Source organism: Periplaneta americana, chromosome 11 (assembly GCF_040183065.1).
Source record: "Periplaneta americana isolate PAMFEO1 chromosome 11, P.americana_PAMFEO1_priV1, whole genome shotgun sequence".
NCBI classification, from domain to species: domain Eukaryota; kingdom Metazoa; phylum Arthropoda; class Insecta; order Blattodea; family Blattidae; genus Periplaneta; species Periplaneta americana.
Genome location: NC_091127.1, coordinates 21,864,877 through 21,890,264, shown reverse-complemented (window position 1 = coordinate 21,890,264; position 25,388 = coordinate 21,864,877). Strand labels below are relative to the sequence as shown.

The following is a 25,388-nucleotide window of genomic DNA, read 5'->3' as shown; positions in this document are numbered from 1 at the left end:
ATATTCATGCTTCAATTCAATAACTACTGTTGTGTTCATTTTTGTTCTATTACAAATGTTTCTTCTCTAATTATTTTACGTTATGGTAGACTTAAAATAGGTTGTGATAATAAAGATGCATGGGCATATTTATAGTCCCGTACCTAATGAAATGTTTCAGTTGAAATTTCCAAGTTGGTTAACCTGTGTTTATGTTGGCTGCCTTGTACTCATGAGCGAACGCCATTGGTCAATTATACACAAATAGCATCAGAATGCGTAATATCGACTTTACATATCGTTATTGACATACATATCGATATGCATAGTCGTCTACGTTCTCGGTTTATTGTGAATCAAAAATTTTCATATTGATGTCCTCTGTTTCTCGTTTTCATTCTGGTTCTCGTTCCCGGTTTATTGTGAACCAGCCTTAACTGGTGTTATGAATAAGAAGAATACAAAGGACATATGCCTTTTGGTGTTCAATATTATAAATAGCACACAATACCAGAAGTTGTTGAATAATATCTATTTCCTTACTGTATATATAAGATATTAATTTCATATTTTCAGTGTCTCTCATATGCAAGGTTATAAAATTACATACTTTCTGTTATTTGTTAGTAGGTGCTATGTTTCAGACAACACAAAGTGTTGTGTATCTGTAAAATTTATTACATAATTATTTCTGGCTGGACGAGGATCTCTAGAGTTTGCAGACACCAGCAATGCAGGTAGGTGCTTGCTAGCCCATGTGTTAACTTTCAAACTGTTAATAACATTCGTGTAGATTAGATGTGTGTAGTGGTTATTTAAGGGAGTAAGTGTGGCTAGTATATATTTCAAACTCAGAATGTTCATTCCAAAAAAAAGTAACCTGTTGAATTAATTAGAACATATGCAGAGAGGTTGTTTGCCTTCCATTAATGAATAATTCAAGAAAAAAAGAATGCAGGACACATTTCAATTCTCTGTTCTTTCAAAGCGTCCCAGTGTATGAGTAATTAATAATAATAATAATAATAATAATAATAATAATAAACACTATCACCTTTACTTTTTAACTTCGTTTTAGAATATGCCATTAGGAAAGTTCAGGATAACAGGCAGGGTTTGGAATTGAACGGGTTACATCAGCTTTTTATCTATGCGGATGAGGTGAATATGTTAGGAGAAAATCCACAAATGGTTAGGGAAAACACGGAAATTTTACTTGAAGCAAGTAAAGCAATCGGTTTGGAAGTAAATCCCGAAAAGACAAAGTATATGATTATATCTTGTGACCAGAATATTGTACGAAATGGAAATATAAAAATTGGAGATTTATCCTTCGAAGGGGTGGAAAAATTCAAATATCTTGGAGCAAGAGTAACAAATATAAATGACACTCGGGAGGAAATTAAACGCAGAATAAATATGGGAAATGCGTGTTATTATTCGGTTGAGAAGCTTTTATCATCTAGTCTGCTGTCAAAAAATCTGAAAGTTAGAATTTATAAAACAGTTATATTACCGGTTGTTCTGTATGGTTGTGAAACTTGGACTCTCACTCTGAGAGAGGAACATAGGTTAAGGGTGTTTGAGAATAAGGTGCTTATGAAAATATTTGGGGCTAAGAGGGATGAACTTACAGGAGTATGGAGAAAGTTATACAACGCAGAATTGCACGCATTGTATTCTTCACCTGACATAATTAGGAACATTAAATCCAGACGTTTGCGATGGGCAGGGCATGTAGCACGTATGGGCGAATCCAGGAATGCATATAGAGTGTTAGTTGGGAGACCGGAGGGAAAAAGACCTTTGGGGAGGCCGAGACGTAGATGGGAGGATAATATTAAAATGGATTTGAGGGAGGTGGGATATGATGATAGGGACTGGATTAATCTTGCACAGGATAGGGACCGATGGCGGGCTTATGTGAGGGTGGCAATGAATCTTCGGGTTCCTTAAAAGCCATTTGTAAGTAAGTAAGTAACAATAATAATAATAATAATCCGTGGCGCTACAGCCCATGAAGGGCCTAGACCGACCAGCCGGCTACTGGCCTCATGCCTACATGTCGAAGCAGAGGTAGACGATCATCCAACCAGAATGGAGGTATCGTGTGGTTAGCATGATGATCCTCCCAGCCGTTATAGCTGACATTCACAACCGGATTTCGCTACCTATCATAGCTCCCCAAGTACATCACGATGCTGGGTGGGCACCGGTCCCATACACTGGCCGAAATTTCATGGGAAAATTTCTTCCCCCATGAGGACTCGAACCAGCGCGCATTCCGTGACGTGAGTCCTAGGCAGGATGCCTTAGACCACGACGCCACGGCGTGGGACATGAGTAATTAATAGAAAGACAAAATCTGAAAACCGGTCGTTTTGTTTCTGAGAAAGATAGGAGTAAGTCACAGACATAGCTCAGATGGTTGTGAGTTGGATCTACTGTCGAAGGCTACATTTTAGCTGATTGCCTCGTTGGATTTTTTCTTGACGTTTTTCCAATTGTAAGGTGAGTGTCAGGTAAACGTATGGCGAATCCTTATCCTCATCTCGCCAAATACCATCTCACTATCACCAATTCCACTAGTGCTAGATAATTTCGTAGTTGATACAGCATCGTTAAACAACTAAAAAAAGAAAGATGAGATTTTGTCCTTTCTATCACTGTCAATAAGCTGTTGAAGATCATTGTAGATTTTTTTTTTTTCTTTCCTACATTTGGTCCGTCATTTCTCCGGATGCACTGCAGTCTTAGGTGTATTGTATTTATTAACATTCCATGGTATTCATACATGCTTACAGCTAGAATATGGAACAAGTCAAAAAACTTAATACTATTATAAAATCTTAATTTATAGTCACAGTCTAGATGAAATATATATATAGATGAGATTTACAATATAGTCTACTAGTACAACACAAAATTTTAGTATCAATTTCATGAAGTGTTATTGAATGTCATAAATTCACCTACAGAATAGAAGGCGTGAGAAATTAGGTACTTCTTTAATTTGGCCCTAAATAATTTTGTTTTGAGTTTCATTTTTTATATTGATAGGGAGGCTATTAAAAATTTTTACTGCCATATAACGCACTCCTTTTTGATAGCACGATAGACTTGCTGATGGAGTATGAAAGTCATTTTTTGACGTGTATTTATGCTATGAACTGTTGAATTATTTATAAAGTTTTCACGATTACATACGAGGAAGATTATTAATGAAAAGATATGCTGACAAGCCATGGGCATTATTTGTAGTTTTTTGAAAATAGCCCTACATGATTCCCTAGATTTGGCACCTACTATTATTCTAATTACTCTTTTTTGTAATAGAAATATATTGTTACTATCTGTGGAATTTCCCCAGAATATTATTCCAAAACTCATTACCGAGTGGAAGTATGTAAAGTATATTTTGCATAGATCTTTTGCATAGATCTAATAGCAAAACAAGCTGAATTTAGTTTGGGGGTAATTTCTTTAATATTATTTTTCCAATTTAACACATCGATTTTTAAGCCAAGAAATTTGGTTGTTGTTGTTGTTTCTAATAGGGATCTATTATTAATTATTGTGCTAGAAATTTGCGACGTTGAATTTGGACAGGATTTAAATTGAATTATGTTAGTTTTGTTACAATTTAATACTAATTTATTGACTGAGAACCAGTCACATATTTTAAAGAGAATTTCCTCTGTTGAGGATTGGAATGTGTTGGAGTTATTGGCTGTAATTACTATACTTGTGTCATCTGCAAATAATGTGGGATGACCTACATCTTTTGTTAGGGGGGCAAGATCATTTATAAACACTAGAAAAAGTAGGGGACCTAATATTGATCCTTGAGGAATTCCATTATTAATAGTTCCTCATTGTGCTACCTATGTTAATTTAATAGTGATTCATCAGCCCTGTTTGCTTAATTAAGGTGTGCAGTCCAGATATAGAACTTGGTTCAAAATCTTTTGGTTCTAAAGATTCTTTCCCAAAGATAAAGTGTCTTCTGCAAGCCAGTACATCGCAGAAGCAAATGATGTGCTGGGCTGTTCCAGTCTCCTTCCCACAGAATCTACAGTCTAGGTTTACCTTGAAGCACACCCATCATTGTAGAGTTACTGCATTCAAGAAACTGAATGAAATACGAATGGAAGCATCAGTAGGAAAGGAACGAAGATCTCAGGCATACATATATCTGTTTTGTTTATAACAGTAAAATGAGTACCGGTATCCTGAAGTTGATGCAAATTTTCTCTGTATATGTTTTAAACAATTAGCGACAATTCAGTTTCTTCATCATGTTTTGATCGATAATAATATTTTTTTTTTGCTGCAGAAATAATTACGGCATATGTATATGAGATTAGCTGTTTTAATGTGCACCCTATTAGGAAACTGAATTTTCATGTTCTGGATTGCACACAAAGAAATTTTGTAATCCCAAGACATTTGACGTCATATAAAAATTATACAGTTCAAATAGATAGGTTCTACACAAATTTATATAAAAGCTCTGTTCGTATATTGTAATGATTTAAATAACTATTTTTCATAATTAATAGAAAATAATATTATAAAAGTGTTAAAATACTAGTAAATTACTAGTTTACAAGGAGATACTAAGAACGTGGTTTTCCTTTTATTCGAAGTCTTTAAGACCTTGATCAGTGAAAAGTAGCCCACATATAAAAAGGGTTTTCATTTAGCAATTGGTGGTAATCCTTTGAGAATAAAAAGCTACCTACTATTTACTTAGTCATCTGGCCAGAGGGAATAAATACTTGTGCTAAAATCGCAAAGAAATCTGAAAAAATTCTGTTTACAGTTATTAATTTAATTTAGAACGGTGTTTTTGTGTCAATGCTTTTCTTTTAGGTTATTTTACGATGCTGTATTAACATCTCAGGTTATTTAGCATCTGAATGAAATGAAGGTAATAATGCCAGTGAAATGAGTCCAGAATCCAGCATTGATAATTACCCAGCATTTGCTCATATTGGGTTGAGGGAAAACTGTGGAAAAAACCTCAACGAGGTAACTTGCCCTGACCAGGATTCGAACCAGGGGTGTCGATACTGAATACACTGTGTTATTTCAGGTTATTCTATATAACAGAAAAAACCGTGAAGAAAATCTTATGCTGAATATTAAAACAGACTGCCATTGTGTGTTTTTGATTTCAAACAAATAGGGCATACATTTTTTTTTTTTTTTTTTTTTTACAAATTATTATATTTAATGTGGATCATTCCTAGATAAATTGATTGTAGCTACTGAATTCTGGACAAATTGCTGTACAGAGAGAGAGACAGAATGCCCAAAAGCATTTTTCGATATGAGGGATGTTGAAAATGAGTCGCAAAATTTCGAAATCTATATTTAGCATTATTACAATAATCGCTCTGTACATCGAATAATGAGAAAATACATATGGCATATACATATAATGTGCTTGTAATATCCTGTACACTTCTGAAACGTTATCTGTGCACTCAGTTTACGTCAGAGTGGTGGAGGTTGCCTGACTGCAACTCACTATAAAATAATAAATCATGAACGCTATCTTTCCTACTGTACTGTTATATTAAGTATTGTATACACAAATACAAGATTATATACACTATTTTATTACATACACAAATTATACTTATACACAATGAACACAGCAAAAGCAGGATATATATGCTTTTAAAAGCACAAGATAGGCACACGTGTTCCTTACTCAGAACAGTTGAAGTTTTCTGTAAATGCTGTAGTGTGGGTGGAATGTTGTTCTTCTCTTTCTTTCAACATCCTTTTCTCTTACACAGTAACGGTCGGAGAACGCATAGATAAAACATCAGAAGTTTATCTTTGTGATGATTATACCTGGATGAATCAGTGATTGAAGTACGAGGCGCGTCCATAAAGTAACTTTCCCACTCGTCCCACAGCTAGCAAACCATATGTTGCGCGAAGCGACTGCGTGTACGAGATAGAGTAATGTCCTGGCATGGCGCATGCGCTAGCAGAACTTCCCGAGTGCTCTCAGTAGCTTCGTTGCATTGGTTGAAGATGGACACTCCTATTCCAGCTCCCACCACATGTGAAGTGCGATCAGTGATAAAGTTTTTGAAAGAACAGGGCACAGCGCCGATTGAAATTTATCGTCAGCTGTGGCAGGTCTATGGGCAAACAGATGGTGCGTTGCTCCACAAGGTCGTCTGTGATGATGGTTGGCCTCCCACTGCGCTCCTCGTCATGCACATTTTGGCATCCTGCTGAAAATTGTCTACAGCAGCGATGCACCATCTGTTTGCCCATAGACCTGGCACAGCTGACGATAAATTTCAACGGGCACTATGTCCTGTGCATTCAGAAACTTTATCACTGATCGCACTTCACACACGGCAGGAGCTGGAATAGGAGCGTCCATCTTCAACCAATGCAACGAAGCTACTGAGAGCACTCGGGAAGTTCTGCTAGCGCATGCGCCATGCCAGGACATTACTCTATCACGTACACGCAGTCGCTTCGCGCAATATATGGTTTGCTAGCTGTGGGACGAGTGGGAAAGTTACTTTATGGACGCGCCTCGTATCAGAGAATTTAGTAAAAAAATAAAATTTTGTATGTATGAGGAGTAGTTACTTTTAGAATGATTGTTTCTAGTGAAATTGTAAAACTCATGTTCGTACTTCTTCGGTAAATTGACTCATATTGTTTAAGATGAACAAATTAATCTAATTTATTAGAAAATATAGTCCTGCTTATGATTAGCAAACACAGAAACAGCCCTAGTGACTTGTGTTCAACCAAGCTAGGCAACAAGTACATAATGCTAAAATATCACATATGCTTCTATTATATTCTATCTAAAAGAAAGTCATTTACTGTAGTATAAAAATACAACTTTGGAAACTGGCTATACTAACAGAGTTTTCATGTCTTTTCCGAGTTCCAAAAAATGCAGAAATATCATAGACGTGATTATACTAAAGCAATTAGACTATTAGATCTAATAGTATTTAATCAAAATTATTTTACGTCCTTTTAATGTAGTACTTGAAAACACAAATATCAAATAATTATCATTGTCATAAGAGGAAAAGCTCAGGGAGTGATTTCAGTATTTGGCTAATTTTTTAATGTTCAAAAAGAAGTTCCTTGGTTTTTTACCGAACTATTTGTGAAGTGTTAATAATTTCCTCATAATCTGTAGCGAATTATTTTAAAGATTTCTTGAAAGACACAAACACATTAAACTCGCATGGTAGTAAGTCTGGACTGTATAGATAAGCTCCACATTTGCTATAATAATAATAATAATAATAATAATAATAATAATAATAATAATAATAGGAAATGCGCACAAGTGTGCAGAGTAGTTAGTCTATACTGAGTTCAGTCATGGTTTTGGCATTCTTCTTGCAGTTCAGAACGTGATATTTGCCACATTTTTCACCACACAGTTTGCATATGCAGTTTTCAGATACTTCATGGAACCTATCTATGCCACACACTTTATGGTGGAATCTGTGTACCACCAGTCTGGTAACAACGTTCCTCATTTGCTGATTAGCTCCTTCCCAGCTTCTGTCAGTCATGGCACTGGTGGTGTAAAATTCCTCTTCTGCAGGATCTTGATTAGTAGATTCTCGTAGGCCTCCGTAGTTGGCAGCAGCAGCGAGTGTCGCAGGTCTTCAATCAGGTAGGGTTCTCTGGTGAGCAGGTATGTGAGTCTGGACGGTGTGTATTTCGACACACCGAGCACCTTCTTTAAGTAGGTTGCCTTGACGTTCTCCCAGATTTTGAGGTCTCTCTTTTTCAGGCGCACCCATATTATATGTATTCCATACGTCAGTATGGGTACTATTTTTGCCTTAAATATTTTCATCGCCGTGTCAAGGGTGAATGACTGTATGTGGTTTACGTCATTCATTGCTCTAATTGCCGAGATCTCCTTTTGTTTGACGTGCATGTTGAACGTTGTTCCAGAAGTTTGGAAAGTCACCCCAAGGTACTTGTACGAGTTAACGACTTGTAACCTCCCGTCTCCAATCTGCATTATGTCTTTCTCTGATACTCGGCCACCTTTCCTGAATATCATCTGCGCGCTTTTTTCTTTGTTGATGAGGAGTCCATTTGTCTCGGCCCACTTTTGCAGATTATGTAGGCATTCCTGTATGTCTTCTGGCTTGCCGGAGGCTAATACCATATCATCTGCATATATATAAATTCTGGTAGAGTTGCTGTGGCTTATGGTGTTTCTTATTACATCTGCGGTTGCAAGATTGAAGAGCAGGGGGCTAAGAGGGTCTCCACATTTGCTATAGAGCAGTGGTTGCCAAACACCACGAAATTGTGACATAATGGAAATGCAACCCGCACACCACTATCACAGGGAGAGGGGTGGAGTGGGTATCCCCTCAGGTAATGCAGTGAATAACAGTGCAAAGACGGACTGCGACCAAAAAACGAAAGCAATATAATATTCTTCTACTTATTAACTATACATACTTTTTTCCATGTTAATTTTTTATCCTCCTATTAATTATTTTTGTATTATTAATAAAATAAAATACATTTATTTTCTTATTTACTATAGAAAGAGCGTGTACTTTACATCAGCAGATATTTGAAATTAGAAAAACGTACCAGGCTGGTCACGAAGTTGTAAATTACACTACATACTTAAAAAAAAACGTTGAAGTATTTTACTCTGATTAAGACATAGAAGCCGATATTTTTTATTGTTTATTTATTAATGAAATATTCAAATTACACTCATACGTAGAAAAAAAACATGGAAGTATTTTACACCGATTAAAACACAGAAGCGAATACTTTTTATTGTTTATTTATTAATGAAATATTCTAATTACATTATATACGTCGAAAAAAAACATCGATGTTTTTTACCCCGATTAAGACATAGAAGCCATTACTTTTTATTGTTCGTTTATTACTCAAGGTACAGGTAAGGGCGTCGTAGTCTTCATAACAAGAAAAATAATGACAACGTACATTGTTCTTTTATACTTCATTTAAAATTTTACAACAATTTAAGTATCTCATATTTTTGCCATCTGCACAAAATAAATACTTTTTCTTCCATGCTCCTTAAAATTAAGTTTTTACTTACTATCTGTTTTTGAAAAGACATCGAAACATATTATCCTACACACTCGTAACATTACATGTGTACATCCGCTGCTGATAAATGTCTTTACTTATATCGAAGTGATGGCTGTAAACAGAGGGTGGGGATATGATGTCATGGTTATGCTTGAGTGGAGACGGGGGCATGTGTCGCGACACAGCTTTTGGTGATCACTGCTATAGAGTCTGGAATATCACTGACATTAGGCAGATGCAAAACAGCGTTATTCTTAGCTTCCCTGACCTTTTGCTTTTGATAGCTGCAGACAGTTTTGTCTATAAAATTCGTCTGGCTGATAACATCTTGTATTGGAAAACAATTATTGTTCTTCAGTCCATTATGAATGGACTTTTCACCATAACAGCCATCTTTTAATGTGAATTCACAAACAATATATTTTATACCGATTTCTTGGGTCAGTTCTCACGCCAACGAAAGTTCTTAGGACATATCTACAACAAGTCAGATCGAATCAACAAATACTGGTTCAGACATGAGAAAAAACAAATGGGTTTAATTAATCACGTTTTCTATTGTGATTTTTACACTCTTCCTCCTATTCATCTCGTCTATCTTGTATAAGCATTCTCTCTGAAGATGTGATTAAACAAGACAGTAAATAAGGGGATGCAAATTTGCAAGCTGAAAAAGAACATTGTATTGTATTGTATTGTATTTATTAACATTCCATGGTATTCATACATGCTTACAGCTAGAATATGGAACAAGTCAAAAAACTTAATATTATTATAAAATCTTAATTTATAGTCACAGTCTAGATTAAATATATACAGACGAGATTTACAATATAGTCTACTAGTACAACACAAAGTTTTATTATCAATTTCGTGAAGTGTTATTGAATGTCATGAATTCACCTACAGAATAGAAGGTATGAGAAAATAGGTACTTCTTTAATTTGGCCCTAAATAATTTTATGTTTTGAGTTTCATTTTTCATATCGATAGGGAGGCTATTAAAAACTTTTACTGCCATATAACGCACTCCTTTTTGATAGCACGATAGACTTGCCGATGGAGTATGAAAGTCATTTTTTTGACGTGTATTTATGCTATGAACTGTGGGCATTATTTGTAATTTTTTTTAAATAGTCCTACACGATTCCCTAGATTTGGCACCTACTATTATTCTAATTACTCCTTTTTGTAATAGAAATATATTGTTACTATCTGTGGAATTTCCCCAGAATATTATTCCATAACTCATTACCGAGTGGAAGTATGCAAAGTATATTGTTTTTAAGGTACTGATATTTACTATCTTTTGCATAGATCTAATAGCAAAACAAGCTGAATTTAGTTTGTGGGTAATTTCTTTAATATGATTTTTCCAATTTAGCACATTATCGATTTTTAAGCTAAGAAATTTGGTTGTTGTTGTTTCTAATAGGGATCTATTATTAATTATTGCGCTAGAAATTTGCGACGTTGAATTTGGACAGGATTTAAATTGAATTATGTTAGTTTTGTTACAATTTAATACCAATTTATTGACTGAGAACCAGTCACATATTTTGAAGAGAATTTCCTCTGTTGAAGATTGGAATGTGTTGGAGTTATTGGCTGTAATTACTATACTTGTGTCATCTGCAAATAATGTGGGATGACCTACATCTTTTATTTGAGGGGCAAGATCATTTATAAACACTAGAAAAAGTAGGGGACCTAATATTGATCCTTGAGGAATTCCATTATTAATAGTTCCCCATGTCGATGCAAATTTCATAGTTGTATTGATTTCAACTTTCTCTTTCCTATCTATGAGATATGATTGGAACCATTGGTGTGCAACACCTTTAATTCCATAATAATCTAATTTATCTAAATTGAGAAGTTGACAGCTGAGTTTGAAGGTATGCGGCACACATGTAGAATAGCTATGATACTGTGATTGTCGCTTGTGTCTGTGTGTTGCAATGATTTGACACTTAGCAGGTTGTGTCGAGTACAAACAGGTGGAGGGCTTCTAAAGCTTCTAGACCTCAGCCAGCCAAAGTGGAAACATGATGGGAAGCCTCCGATGGACGGCTGAGAACTAATGAATGGTGAGTCGGCCTACACGCAGCTGATATGTGGTGCATTGCGCATGACACTAACACGGACTTGTGCATGAAGTAAATCGCTTCTAACAGACTTTACAATTGGTGAGAGTGTAAACTTAATCTGGGCTAGCAAGTACCTCTGTTTTATAGTAATCATGGTAGTGTACATAGATTATATTGTTACATTTTAATTTTATTGTAAATATACAGATATTACACGCATTCGATGTATGCACTTTGTTGTATTTTTTGTTTATTTTACCCAGAATGTCTTTTGGTATGTGCTTGTCTGTCTGTCTTTTTCATTATGATAATTTGGTGTTTTTTTCATTACATTTAATTTTGTTTCGTTTCTGTATGGCAGAGGTTCCCAAAGTGTGGGACATATTCCACGTGGGGAAGGAAGCTAGTAGGTTTATAAGGATATGTGCTGTTTATAAAATGTTTTTCGAGGAATTTTTAAAAATATTTATCTTAGTTGGAATGGTTCAGTTGTTACACAGTATTGTAAAAGAAAAAAGTGATTTTATATTTTATATTCCTGGTACTGTAAACATTAAAAATATAACATAGGACACAATATTCTGTTTGAAAATAATGTCATAACAAATATGATTTCTAAAATTCGTATTCTATGTTCACGTAAATTTGTCTCACAAGCAAACGAATCGCCCCATGCAGAAAGGGCTTCAGTCACAAATTATAAAAAAAACGAGATTTCGGTGGAAATCATAACTTTATGGGTGACTCCATCGGCCTGTGCAGAAAGGTATTCAGTCCAATGCTTGGAAAGATAGAAACTGAAGTGTCAGGCTCAGAGTTCTATGCAGAAAGGATTACAGTGTACAGAATGTTTTCTTTAGATTTCTCAAAACTAGGTCTAATGGACTGAAGCCCTTTCTGCATGGGTCGATTCAAATATTCTCATGACAACAGGTAAAAAAATTAGTTTCTTTTCTTCCACCATTTAATAATATAAAAACAAGTGCTTATACAAATTTTAACCACTTGAGCCCAATTATGAGGGCCATAAAAAATAAGTTTCCCTAGGACCATTTACAGAAAGAAAATATAATTTCATTGAAAGATTTATTGGAATAGATATAGCAATTGTTGAGCTATTTTTCAACATATTCCCCACCGGAATTGAGACATTTGTCATACTGTGGGATCAAGTTTTGTATCCCTGTGTTGTAGAAGTCTGCCACCTGGGATCGGAACCAGTGTCTGACAGTACCTCTCTGTTGATCCCATGGTATGACAGATGTCTCAGTTCCAGTGGGAAATATGTTGAAAAACAGCTCAACAGGTGTTGTATCTGTTCCAATAAACTTTTCCAATGAAATTGTGTTTTCTTTCTGTAAACGGCCTCAGGAAAATTTATTTTTTTACGGCCCTCGTAATTGCGCTCGAGTGGCCAAAATTTGTATAAGCACTTGTATTGACATTATTAATATGGTGGAAGAAAAAAAAAATTAACTTTTTTTATCCGACGCCATGAGAATGTTTGCTTATCAGTTACTGTAATCAATTATTATTCTTGTAATATATTATTCTGTGTTTTTGACAACCCAGGATGCCTGGACAGGCGACTTTTTGAAAATAAAAAAATATATATATACAGTAAGTTATATAAAACTTAAGCATTGCTATCTGCAAGAGATAAAGATTTTAGTTTACCTTTATTTATACCTTATTTTCACTTGAGTAATAATTGAGTAACAGTGTCCATATATTTGTCATTTTTGTATACAGGAGACAGCAAGGTAGAGTCATATCAGCATCACGCTCCGGCTGCCTTTATTCTTACAAAAGTCACTGCTTTCATTGCTATAGGGGGCTGAGAGGACCCTAGAGTCGTTTTGAAAGTTATAGTGAGATGAAAAATCTTCGTCCACCTATAAACTTTTGCAGTCCTTAATATGTCACTCTATTAATAGAACCAAGTTACCTCTACTGGGGAAATAATTCATGTCCGTTATCTTATCATGTTCGAAATTATAAAATAATTGTCATTCTAGTCTGTAGCCCATATACCGTACTCAATGTTATTTAAATAGTAAATAATAGATGTGAAAGAATTTTGAATTTGTTTGATTCAATTTCATTTTCTCATTCAGAATTATTATTATTATTATTATTATTATTATTATTATTATTATTAATTTATTTTTTTTACGTACTGGTATTTAAAGATACCGGTAACCAATATTTCCAATACATTTTAAAATACGACTCTCATAGGAAATTGTATATAAAATGGTGCATTGGCTTAGAAGGTTAGTTTCTTTATCTCCTCTCTTCCTTGCATTATACCAATATGAGATGAATTTCCTGACAAATGGACACCACAGAGCAAGGCATTCTGTTTAAACAAATCTAGGAAAGAATATTTTGAAATCTCCAATCTCACTATGTTAACTTTCGCTCAGTGTATCAGTTACATTTAAGTATTTTATTTTTTTTAATGTTCAAAGCGTAAGACTAACAAAAGTATACCGCACACAAAATTAAATTTATTTCAGATATAAATAATTGATTAACTGGCGAACTAACTCGTGTTAATTATGTAAGCATGTGCGGCTTACAGCTGTTTTGGTGCTGCTTGACACCATCATCAGAGCCTTCTGGATCTTGGCGTCATTTCAACATCTCTGCCTGTTGTGTGGGTGCATTCGTGTGATGAAGAGTTGAGTCAAATAATGTGTGTGTTCTGAAATTGATCTGTGTGTTGAGAATTTGATTAGGGTGTATTTTGGTGTGCCTGTATATTTCATATTGTTGTAGTGTGTTGAGTTTTTGTTTTTTTGGGTTGTATGTGTAGGATTTCCATGTCTGTATTTATGTTATTGTATGTATGGTTGGAGGACACAGTACATCTACATATGCCGAACACATAACTAATGCCAACCATACATACAATAACATAAATACAGACATGGAAATCCCACACATACAACTCAAAAACCAAAAACTCAACACACTAGAACAATATGAAATATACAGGCACACCAAAATACACCCTAATCAAATTCTCAACACACAGATCAATTTCAGAACACACACACTATTTGACTCAATTCTTCATCACACGAACGCACCCACACAACAGGCAGAGATGTCGAAATGACGCCAAGATCCAGAAGGCTCTGATGATGGTGTCAAGCAGCACCGAAACAGCTGTAAGCCGCACATGCTTACATAATTAACATGAGTAAGTTCGCCAGTTAATTATTTATATTAAAGTGTTAAAAGTAGTGTACGAAAGATTCAAAATGGATTATTTAAGATATGTTACTTTCAAGAAGGGAATGTGATGGTTATGTAATGTTTCAAGCATATAATTTGGGAACCTCTGCAGTTTGCTAACATTTGTTTGCACCTAGTTTTCTTGATTTAAGTGAAAAATAAAAATTATTGTATATCTTAGTGATTATGTTTCTCGGTGCTTGGCTGATGTATTTGTTTCTTAGGCGATATCATTTAGACATTGTTCTTAGGCATGAATATTTACGTTGGTACCTTGGTTTATTGATGATTCCTCAGAAAAATGATTGTCTTCTAATTTACTGGATAGACATTATACCTAACCAAATACATACTGGTACAAGAAATTGCACGAAAGGGTTAATGTATTAGGCTACATTTGTTCTGTGTGAGTGTTGCTAGGTAATAACGGACCTCAATTTGCGAAGACAAATATCCAGGTACAGCAAACTTAACAACCAACTGGTTCCATCTCTGGGACAAAAGTAACTAGTTAAATATTTTAAGTTTAATTTTGTTTAGTTATATATTTTATTTATCAATATTATACCTTTAATTTTTTACTTGTGTCATAACCTCTCTTAAAATTAATTTTTGATATCATATTGTACATTATTATCAGTATTTCATAAATTACATTACCGGTAACAGATAATTTGCTTATATTTTCTGCCACGAAATAATGCAACATCATTACTACCACATCTTTTACTTCATTAAATTTCTTCTTTTTCTTCTTCTGCTCCTGCTCTTTTCCTTTCTCTTCTTTCATAATCACCATCTTATTCTTTTTCTTGTCATTCTCAGTGACCTAGCAATTACCTTGCTAACTATCTATTAGATCCAAGGGTCTTGGGTTGAAACCTGGCCAAGGACGATGGACCTTAAATGCAACAAAATCCTTAGCATGATTTCCTTTGAGAAGGAAATAGAGCTGAGAAATCCATGTCTTAGATTTACAGCATTCTGTCCTTTGTTGAGAGCTCTGGGCAAACTTTTTTTGCTATTTCTCGTCCATGTTAAATAACTTCTGGAGTTAAAAGTTTCATTAAATAGAATACTACTACTATTTATTCTTCTTCTTTTGTCCATCTTAATTTTCTTAATTTTCTTTCCCATCTTCGTCTTCCATCCCTTTTTACTATTTTTATCCTTTTCCCCCTCTCATTTCTTGCCATATTCTGTTTCTCCTCTTTCATGGCTTCTTTCACTTCTTTCTCTCCTTCCTTTCCATCTTCATCATCACTACAATCACCATCATCATGATCATCATTACTGTCTTTTTCTTTTTACTCACCTCTACCTTCTCTTCCTTCATGCCAGCAGCTATTCAGTAAGGCAACATCTTTTCTCCAGATGAGTTGTTGTTTAATGTCCATTTATATCTGTGTGAGATGTGTGGTAAACAGAATCACCATAAAACAGGACTTCTCAGAGCTGCTGAATTTTCTTTTATGCTCGACCATGCCGAAATGTAGTAATTATACACCTGGTAGCAGCCCTTTAATGGACCTCATTAAAGTACACCTGTTCATTAAAGTTCAGGTGTTCCACCAATCAGAAAACACCATTGTAGCAATATGAAAGCCAAGTATCGATTATTCTCGGATATGCAATCGAAAGACAACTAGCGAAACGTCACGGAGGCTGGAAATCCAATACTGTCGCAGAAGGTTATGTTCTGTTACTATAATAATTAGCGTTAATTGTAAATAATACTCAAATAAATTCAATTTGTCATCTCGTTTTTCACTGTCTAAATCAATTTCAAGGTTATATCAAGATTAATCTTTATTTTACTCTCTAGATTATGTCAAGGTCAATGACATTTGTTTCTAGGAAAAAATAATCAATACTTTCGCGTCTGCGTACATCTCACAATTTACGAGATATTGCACAAAGTCAGTTCCGCTCCCCAGTCAGATAAGAATAACATGAATACTTATGAATAATTTCAAGTTAGAAATATGGTCGAGCATAAACAGTTGTATGAAACTTGCCTATAATGGTAATTAAGACGCTCGTATGAAAATTATGAAACTCGCGCTCGTTTCATAAATATACTCGCGTCTTAATTACTACCATTATAGGCTCGTTGCATAATGTACTATTTAATGTTTATTTAACCATTTTCCATATACAGTATCACTATATCATCTCACATTATCCATCCTGAAATCATCACCGCAAACAACAGCACCTCAACATTATATTAATTTTGTTATTCTCTTGTTGCTGCAATGCAGTCTTTTAGTTTGCAAATAACTGTGAGTGCGTTGAAAATAAAATGCAAATTAAAATTTACATGTTATTTTGTGGTACGGCCTACTTGGGATTGCGAAGCTGCAAAAAAGAGCAACACATTTGCTGCATGCTTCGTTGCAAGGGCACTGGATTTGCTTTTCCAGCACGCATATAAACTAACAACTCAACTGCTTAGTTTTACTGACAGCATAATATAAAGTAGAATATAAAATGTTAATTGCCAATCATATCATGGTGGTATGTGAGACTTGTCCTCAGATACGAAGATGAACAATTATTGTATTCACCAATGAGCAGGCAGATATATTAATTGAGCCCATCTTTTTCATTTAATTGATTATAGCAAATGAAAAACTGGTGGAATGATGATATATTAAAGATGTAAATTGAGAAAACAGTGGGTGTTGATGAGGTAGAGAATAAGGAGCATGTATTCTTATTTGGTGGCATTTTGGTTGTCTTATCTCAGAGTTGTTAACATTAAGTTCGTTTCTCTATTATAACATATACTGTATTTAGTAAATCTTGAAGTTTGGAGTAATCTTTACTTTTCACTGAACGTTTGTTACCAAGATCTTATTTTCATAAATATAAGAAATAGGAAGTACAGGTTCGAACAGTTAGATGTACAGACTCAGAAACAAAATTTTCACTGATTAACTTTACAACTTCTTTATTTTGTTAACTTTTTAGGAAATTACCTGGTTTACTAGTTTCGAAGTGTTATCCTTCATTGTCCAAAGCCTAGTGATGGGCCCACGCTCGCTATCTTCTGATTTCTTGTTGTGGTGGCGTGTGTTCATGATTGTGTCGAAAAGAGTATGTGTTTTGAAATTGAATTGAGTGCTCAGGATGTGTTGGGGGTGTGTTTTTGTATGTTTGCAAATTTTATATTGTTTAGAGTGCCAAGTTTCTGATTTTCTTGGCTGGATGTGTAGTATTTCCATGTCGGTGTCTATATTGCTATAGTTGTGATCAGGGTGCGAATTAAGATTTCTGATCAGGGGCGGATAGAATCCTAGATAGAGAATACCATACATAAAATTATTATTATCCTCATTCTATACGGCTCAACGCTTGGTCACATTGAGTTGTTTGTCTTGTATCTTGATCATGATAATAATTATATCCATGAGCAGGCTTAAGATAAGATGTGTAATTCCTAAGTTATTGATTGTTGTCAGCTTGCCGGTGTTGATAATGCATCAGTATTATTTTCTTTGCTTACTTTATATTTTATAAAGTATACTCGTATTAAAACAGTAAAATTATATTTTATGCTCGACCATGCCGAAATGTAGTAATTATACACCTGGTAGTAGCCCTTTAATGCACCTCATTAAAGTACACCTATTCATTATAATTCAGTTGTTCAGCCAATGAGAAATCACTATTGTACCATTATAAAACCGCAAGTATAAATTATTCTTGGATATGCAATCAAAAGACAGTTAGCAAAAAGTCACGGAGGATGGAAATCCAATACTGTTGCAGAAGGTTATGTTCTGTTACTATAATAATTAGCGTTAATTGTAAATAATATTCAAATAAATTCAATTTGTCATCTCGTTTTTCAATTCTAAATCAGTTTCCAGGTTATATCAAGACTAATCTTCATGTTATTCTCTAGATTATATCAAGGTCAATGACATTCGTGCCTCAGAAAAAATCAATACTTTCGCGTCTGCGCACATCTCACAATTCAGGTCAGTTCCGCTCCTCACTTACATAACCATAACATGAATACTTATGAATAATTTCAAGTTAGAAATATGGTCGAGCATAAAAAGTCATATGAAACTTGCCTATAATGGTAATTAAGACGTTTCATAAACAAACATGCGTACTCGCGTCTTAATTACTACCATTATAGGCTCGTTGCATAATGTACTATTGTGAGGGGGGATAGAAGTTATCCCTGGCAGGGATGTTAATATGAATTTATGAAAGGGGGATAACTTTCCAACAGGGGGTGAAATCTCCCCCATTCTCCCGTTAATTCGCACTCTGTATGAGTTTCAATTGCACAGCCTAATATTTTGGTTTTCCACAGGAAATATTGAAACACCATACAGTAACACTGATGAAAAGTGAAGGGTACACGGAAATAACGATCAAGGTCCAATTTAGAAAGTTTCGAGAAAAACGAATTTTAAAGTTTAAGTACTTAATACTTTGTTATGTGTGTTTTTAATAGAAATTGACGTAGTAGAATGTCAAGAACGATGATTTCTTATTACTAGCTAGACCACATGATAGTACGTCTTTTCCACTATAAGATAGCATTATTAACTCAATTTCGATTTTTGATGGACCTTGATTGTTTTTCCCGTGTACCCTTCAAGTGTGAATGTCTTAAGATTGACAACACCAATGAAATTGTAGCAATTACTCTTGTAGAATAGTTCTCTCTCACAAACGTGTGTTTCTCATTGCAGTATAATTTAAAAAAAGTCATTTTTAAACAAAATAAAAAGTACTGTAAAAGTATTGATACGGTAACATGATTGGTATTATGTGCATAGATGGTATTGCTATCCTTTCAGCATTCATTATATGTGAATTAACATGTGTGTATTGATATGATTTACAGAGTGCGTGGAAGGCATGTTCCTGCATGAGGGGCAATGTCTCCTGGTGTGCCCGGAACGCCTGTTTCCCAGCCTTAGCAACCAGTCGCAGTCAGTGTGCGCCTATTGCCACTACACGTGCAAGGCATGTGCCGGCCCCAGCGATTACCAGTGTGTGTCATGCTATGGGGATGCTTTGCTGCAGCAGATTTCCGAGGCTGAAAGCTACTGCTATCCGAAAGCTCTGCTACCTGCACTTACGACCAACAAGTGGTATTACTGGATGGTCGTCTTATTCGCTGCTAATTTTTCCATGCTTTTCCTCATCGTGTTCTACAAGCTGATTCAGAACTGCCGAGCGCACCACCATTACAGCAAGTTAACCAATGGAGTTAGTCTTCCAGAAAGTATAGGCGGAGGCAAAGCTAGCGCCATTTATGATTTGTCAGACAGCGAGATGGATGGCTCATAACGCAGAAAATATATAGTCAATCTAAGTCAGTCGGTTAGATTACAGAGGTAGGCAGGATATCAGTGGAGAGGTTCTGTAGTTGAAGTGCCATTTCTACGAAGTATTGCTCTCCTCTCATCAGAAAGTATTGCTGGAGGCAGTATTTGTGATAACTTTTATGTGTATAAATCTTTAGTAGCTAATTAGTTTTAACTCTGTTAGTGACCAATTGTGAATCTCGTTGTTTATATTTGAAGGCGTCAGAGCCATAGTAGGCCAAGCACCATACATTAAAAACAAGGGTTAAAATTAAGTGCTTACCATAATTCAATGAAACATATAGCAAATAATGTAAAGTATTCACATTAAAACTAAATTATATGTCAATCTTCATGAAATTATGGTATTCACTTAACTTTAACCCTTGCTTTCTCCGTTTTTAATAAATGGCGCTTGGCCCACTATGGTCTGAACCCTTCTTTTATAGTCCCAGCCACTTCTTGCTTACTAAGCAGTCACAAGATCTTTCATTTCGTTATCTTAAGATTTTCAGACGTCTTCTTTTCCCAGAGACAGTTCCTGGGTTGCCCTTAACGTCTCGAGAGGAAGTTTATCCTTAAATTTATCCAAATTTCTTTTTATTTGTAGGCCTATTCTACGTCTATGCATAGCAATACACATCCTTTCCCAGAATCTATGTCTTCTGATTTGTTCTTGCCTCATCATTGAAACGAACAGTTTAAAAACGTGCTATAATTAAATCTCTACGGCCAGGTGGACACAGAATCAGATGTGGAGCGATGCGACGCAACATTTTGTCTGTTGGTACTTGTCGCCCATTGGATTTCTTATGATGGGGTGCATGCAGAATCAGACGTGACGAGACGGTCATGAGCAGACACGAGAAGACAGCATTGGATGATGCTTGAACTTGGTGACGAGCAGATGGTCTGATAACTGCAGCGAACTGCCTATGCTTGAGTAGCCACATCCACGATTACACTCTTACTCTATCTACAGATACTACTGTGTTGTAGTGCACACTATTCAGAGTGGAGGCTCAATGCGGACAAGTGAGATGTTTTAGTACAGGAAACAATATGAAGGGTTCAGAGGCATAGTGGGCCAAGCGCCATTTGTTAAAAATGGAGAAAACAAGGATTAAAATTAAGTGATTACCATAATTCATGAAACATATAGCAAGCAAACTATGGTATTCACTTAATTTTAACCCTAGCTTTTTCTGTTATTAATAAATGGCGCTTGGCCCACTATGGCTCTGAACCCTTCATATCACGACAATAATGTGGTTTCTAAAAATATCGGAGAAAATTTCAAATAAGATGAAAGCACCAGGTGATTAATAATTATTATTAATAATAATAATAATAATAATAATAATTTTTTATCGAAAAACACAGGGAATTTAATAAAGAAACTCACTTGGCTTTTATTGATTACGAAAAAGCTTTCGACTGTGTTGACAGAAATAAGCTCTTTCAAATTTTGGCAGATGATTCAGTTCCAAACGCAATTATAAGAACAATTTACGAATTATATAACCACAATATTATCAAAATTATTATTGGATCAGAACATATCGAATGGAGACCAATAAACTATGGAGTTCGTCAAGGATGCCCCCGCTCACCACTTTTATTCAATATATACATCAACTCCATCATCAGACATTGGCGACTAACAATTCATGGAAACATCCCGCCCTTCCGAAATTGTACTCTAGATACATTATTATATGCAGATGATCAGGTTCTTTTTGCTACAAATGAAGACGAGCTGCAATACTCAATACATCACCTGAATATAATAGCACAAAATTTCAATATGAAAATTTCCCCAAACAAAACAAAAATTATGGCGTTCCAAGATAAACAGCCAGTTAGGAGTAAAATTTGCATTGGAACCGATACGTTAGAACAGGTAAACTCATTTAAATATTTAGGTTATAATTTGACATATTTACCTGTTACTGATATATCTGAAAATATTCAACATTTTAATGGAGATGAATTTAAATGCTATTATAGTCACAATCATGCCATGGTATGAAAGAAAAATTTCATAACCTCGAGCGGGATTCGAACCTGCGACTTCCTGTACTCCGGTCAGGCGCTCTACCTCTGAGCTATCGAGATCGTCTCACGCCAAAGGCTTGGAATTATCCTTTCATACTGGCGACTCTATAAAGCAAAATGTTGTGTCGCAAAGAGCAGCGCCACATCTGATTCTGTGTGCACCTGGCCTAAGCAAATGTACTATTGATAGTAATTTCAAGAATGGTAAACATTGATGATATTTGGAATGTTAAATTCCTTTTATTTTCCTCATTAAAATACTATTTGGTAAGGAGATTAAAAATAAATTAAACAATAATTTTGTGTATGAAGTATCTTATGTTGTGTACCAGCATATTTTGCAAGAAAGTGCCTTAAGTCAGTTACGAAAAATATGGTAACCTTATCTGTCACCTCTCGAACGTCCATACCACAACTTTTCGTCTCTTTTTCTCTTTCTCCCTTAACTTCTTTGAAGTTTATCGTCGTATAACTGCATTATTCATACCTGAGAGATGTTTATATCATAATAATTTTCTTTATTCCCAGTTTATAAATACATCACTTACTATATTTATCCAATAACACATATTTTGTATCTTTTAATAACCTCTTCACTGTCAGAAACTGTTGGTTGATTCAGTTTATCAACAGATGTCACTAATCACCAATTTATAATCACCATCATCATGTGAATACCTCTTCTGTCTTCCGTGTTTCTTCTGAGATGTCCAGGATCTCTTTCTACTTTTGGCTGGTGATGTAGGGTTTCTTTTTCCAATCTTCATTTATGCATTCTGTATTACATCTCAGTTTCAATTATCATAGAGAAAATTTTCTGAGGTAGAATGAAGCGATAGTTTCACAACCATTATGTAAAAAGGTGGAATTCCTAAACTGTTGTCACTGACAGGGTTACAAGAAGAATATTGGGAAATCATGCCGTATGAATGATTGCCACGTGTTTTAATATTCCATCTTATTTGAGAGTAAGAATGCAAAAATTTTGTGTTGATAAAGATCAAGCACTGTGTGTGTTGTGTAAGTGCATTTTTTTTTTTTTTGTCATATTGCTTTCTTCATAATATAGGTAATTCACGGTTTAGTTTGTTAATTATAAGAGAAGAACATTATTTTATCACATTTGTTTGTGTGTCTTTATGAGTAACTGTACATTGTACTATAAGATAAGGTGTCTAACATTGGCATTTGCTATGTATTTCACAATATACACTCAGAAGTATCTATCTTAACTCTAAATACACAGCTACTTGTTAGCTAAATGATATATTTAGGGTCTACACCTACTTTTCAAACTTTCAGTGAAGAGAAATTATCATTGACAAGCCGGAAGATTGCGGGTTCAATTCCTGATGTGGTCATGGATTTTTGCATTGATCTAATCCTTCCAGCTGCACTATGGCCCTGGGGTCTTCTCAGCCTCTAACAGAAATGAGTACCAGGGACATTTCCTTGAGGGTAAAGGTAGCAGGCACGTAGGACTGACATCTCTACTGCCATTAATGCCTATTGGCCCGATTTCTTCAATCTCTGTTAAATTATAACAGTGTGTTATTCCATTTTAACTGTAAACTTAACAGTTGAAGCATTTCTTCAACTACTGTTAGTACTAACAGGTTGTTAAAACCCATGTTAATTTAACTGCCCAATTTCATGCAGTCAAATCATTTAACTCTCTGTTAGCAAAGAAGTATCCAATATGGCTGGTGCGTTAAATGCTGAACTTATATATCTTGATTATTTAGAAAATGATATCCATGAATACATAAATAGAGCGGATGATTTCTGTGATTTAACAGACCAAAAGTTCATACAAAGGTGTAGGCTATTTTCTGCCAAGCCTCACTTTTCGCTTTCAACTTAGATCCGTTTGTTTGTTTATTCTCATTAATTGATTTATGCTGCGAAATAATTTCCAGCAGAAGATTTCTTTCGAACGAAGAGAAATTAGTCCCACGATTTCTTTTTGTTCCAGTGTTTTCCATTTCCAACAGCAATACCAATATGCCGCTGCACGCTATTGTGATACAGACGAAGAAAGAAGCAGAAATAAAACCTGAGAGAATAGAAAGACTTCTATCCTCTCTGAACCAAACAATGGAAACAAGCGAGAATCGCAATAGTCAGAGTTCAGAAAACAGAAGTGAGCCTATACTTGGTTATAGGTTATGGTTAAACTCTAGAATCTCTGGTCCTAACAGAGAGTTAACAAACAGAATGTTAAAATGTGAAATGTAAAGTTCAAGAAACGCAAACGATTTCTTTTTGTTCCAGTGTTTTCCATTTCCAACAGCAATACCAATATGCCGCTGCACGCTATTGTGATACAGACGAAGAAAGAAGCAGAAATAAAACCTGAGAGAATAGAAAGACTTCTATCCTCTCTGAACCAAACAATGGAAACAAGCGAGAATCGCAATAGTCAGAGTTCAGAAAACAGAAGTGAGCCTATACTTGGTTATAGGTTATGGTTAAACTCTAGAATCTCTGGTCCTAACAGAGAGTTAACAAACAGAATGTTAAAATGTGAAATGTAAAGTTCAAGAAACGCAATATTTTTAACAGCAATTCATACTTTTAACTTACAGTTAATTAACGCTATGTTAGGTTCATTTTAACAAAGGTTGAAGAAACCAGGCCTTAGTCTGTTATAGTGGGAGTCTTAAACACTCACCACCTTCTGGGACGATTCCGCCTGTCATGGGGTTGACAAGTCATATGTATACACCAAATAATTTCCCACTTACTGGTGAATTGGGGACAAGAAGTTGGGGCTTCCATTCTTAATGTCGATATTAGAAATAGAGATTTGATTAATATTATGCTCTGACCACCTTATCATAGGGAAAGTATCCTTAGAAATCATTTTAAGGAAGACTGAGTTTCTAGACTGATATTTCGAAGATACTCACATTTAATATTCGATTTCACAATAGAATTCTAAAAATAAATATTGGTACCTATACAACATACACCAGAAGTATTATTAATAAACCTGAATCATTCTACTCCGTTTATAAAGGATGTCCAAACTAACGGAAATAAAAATACTGTAATTATTGTGTAAACATAATAATTTCGTTATCATTACTCAATCGTATTTGTGACAATTTTTTATTTTAATTACACAGGCATGGGATGAAAAAACTTTTTCAAACATTTTAGCTCTCTTTTACGTATTTTTGTGTGCTGAAGCCAGAAACAACACCAAAAATGTTACATCACGCACCATTTTTACACAAAACTATATTTTATATTTTATAGTATTAATATACACTTTCTAAAAGTAATTGGGTACTATTTTTGCCCCTTTAGAACCTCGTGGTACCACCTCTTGTTGCTATAACAGCAGCCACCCTGTCAGCCATGCTCTCCACTAGTTTGTGTAGGATATCCACTGGAATGCGTCGCCATTCCTCTTGCAACATGGCACTCAGTTGGACAATGGAAGTTGGCCCCATGTTTCGGCGGCTACTATGCAGTGGTATGCAGACAATAATGTTCACCGGTTGGACTGGCCTGCACAGAGTCCTGATCTCAATCCCATTGAGCACCT

The 25,388-nt window shown here is 35.1% G+C and overlaps 1 protein-coding gene across 1 annotated transcript in view; it reads left to right on the top strand.

Annotated features, from left to right (window-relative positions):
* Window positions 1-24,770, top strand: part of LOC138708875 (furin-like protease 1) — a 224,089-nt gene extending 199,319 nt beyond the window's left edge. Inside the window, exon 12 of the mRNA XM_069839148.1 lies at window positions 19,309-24,770. Within this exon, the coding sequence (XP_069695249.1) occupies window positions 19,309-19,757 (449 nt within the window). The 3' untranslated portion in view covers window positions 19,758-24,770. The remainder of the gene's footprint in view (window positions 1-19,308) is intronic.
* Window positions 24,771-25,388: the final 618 nt, after the last annotated feature.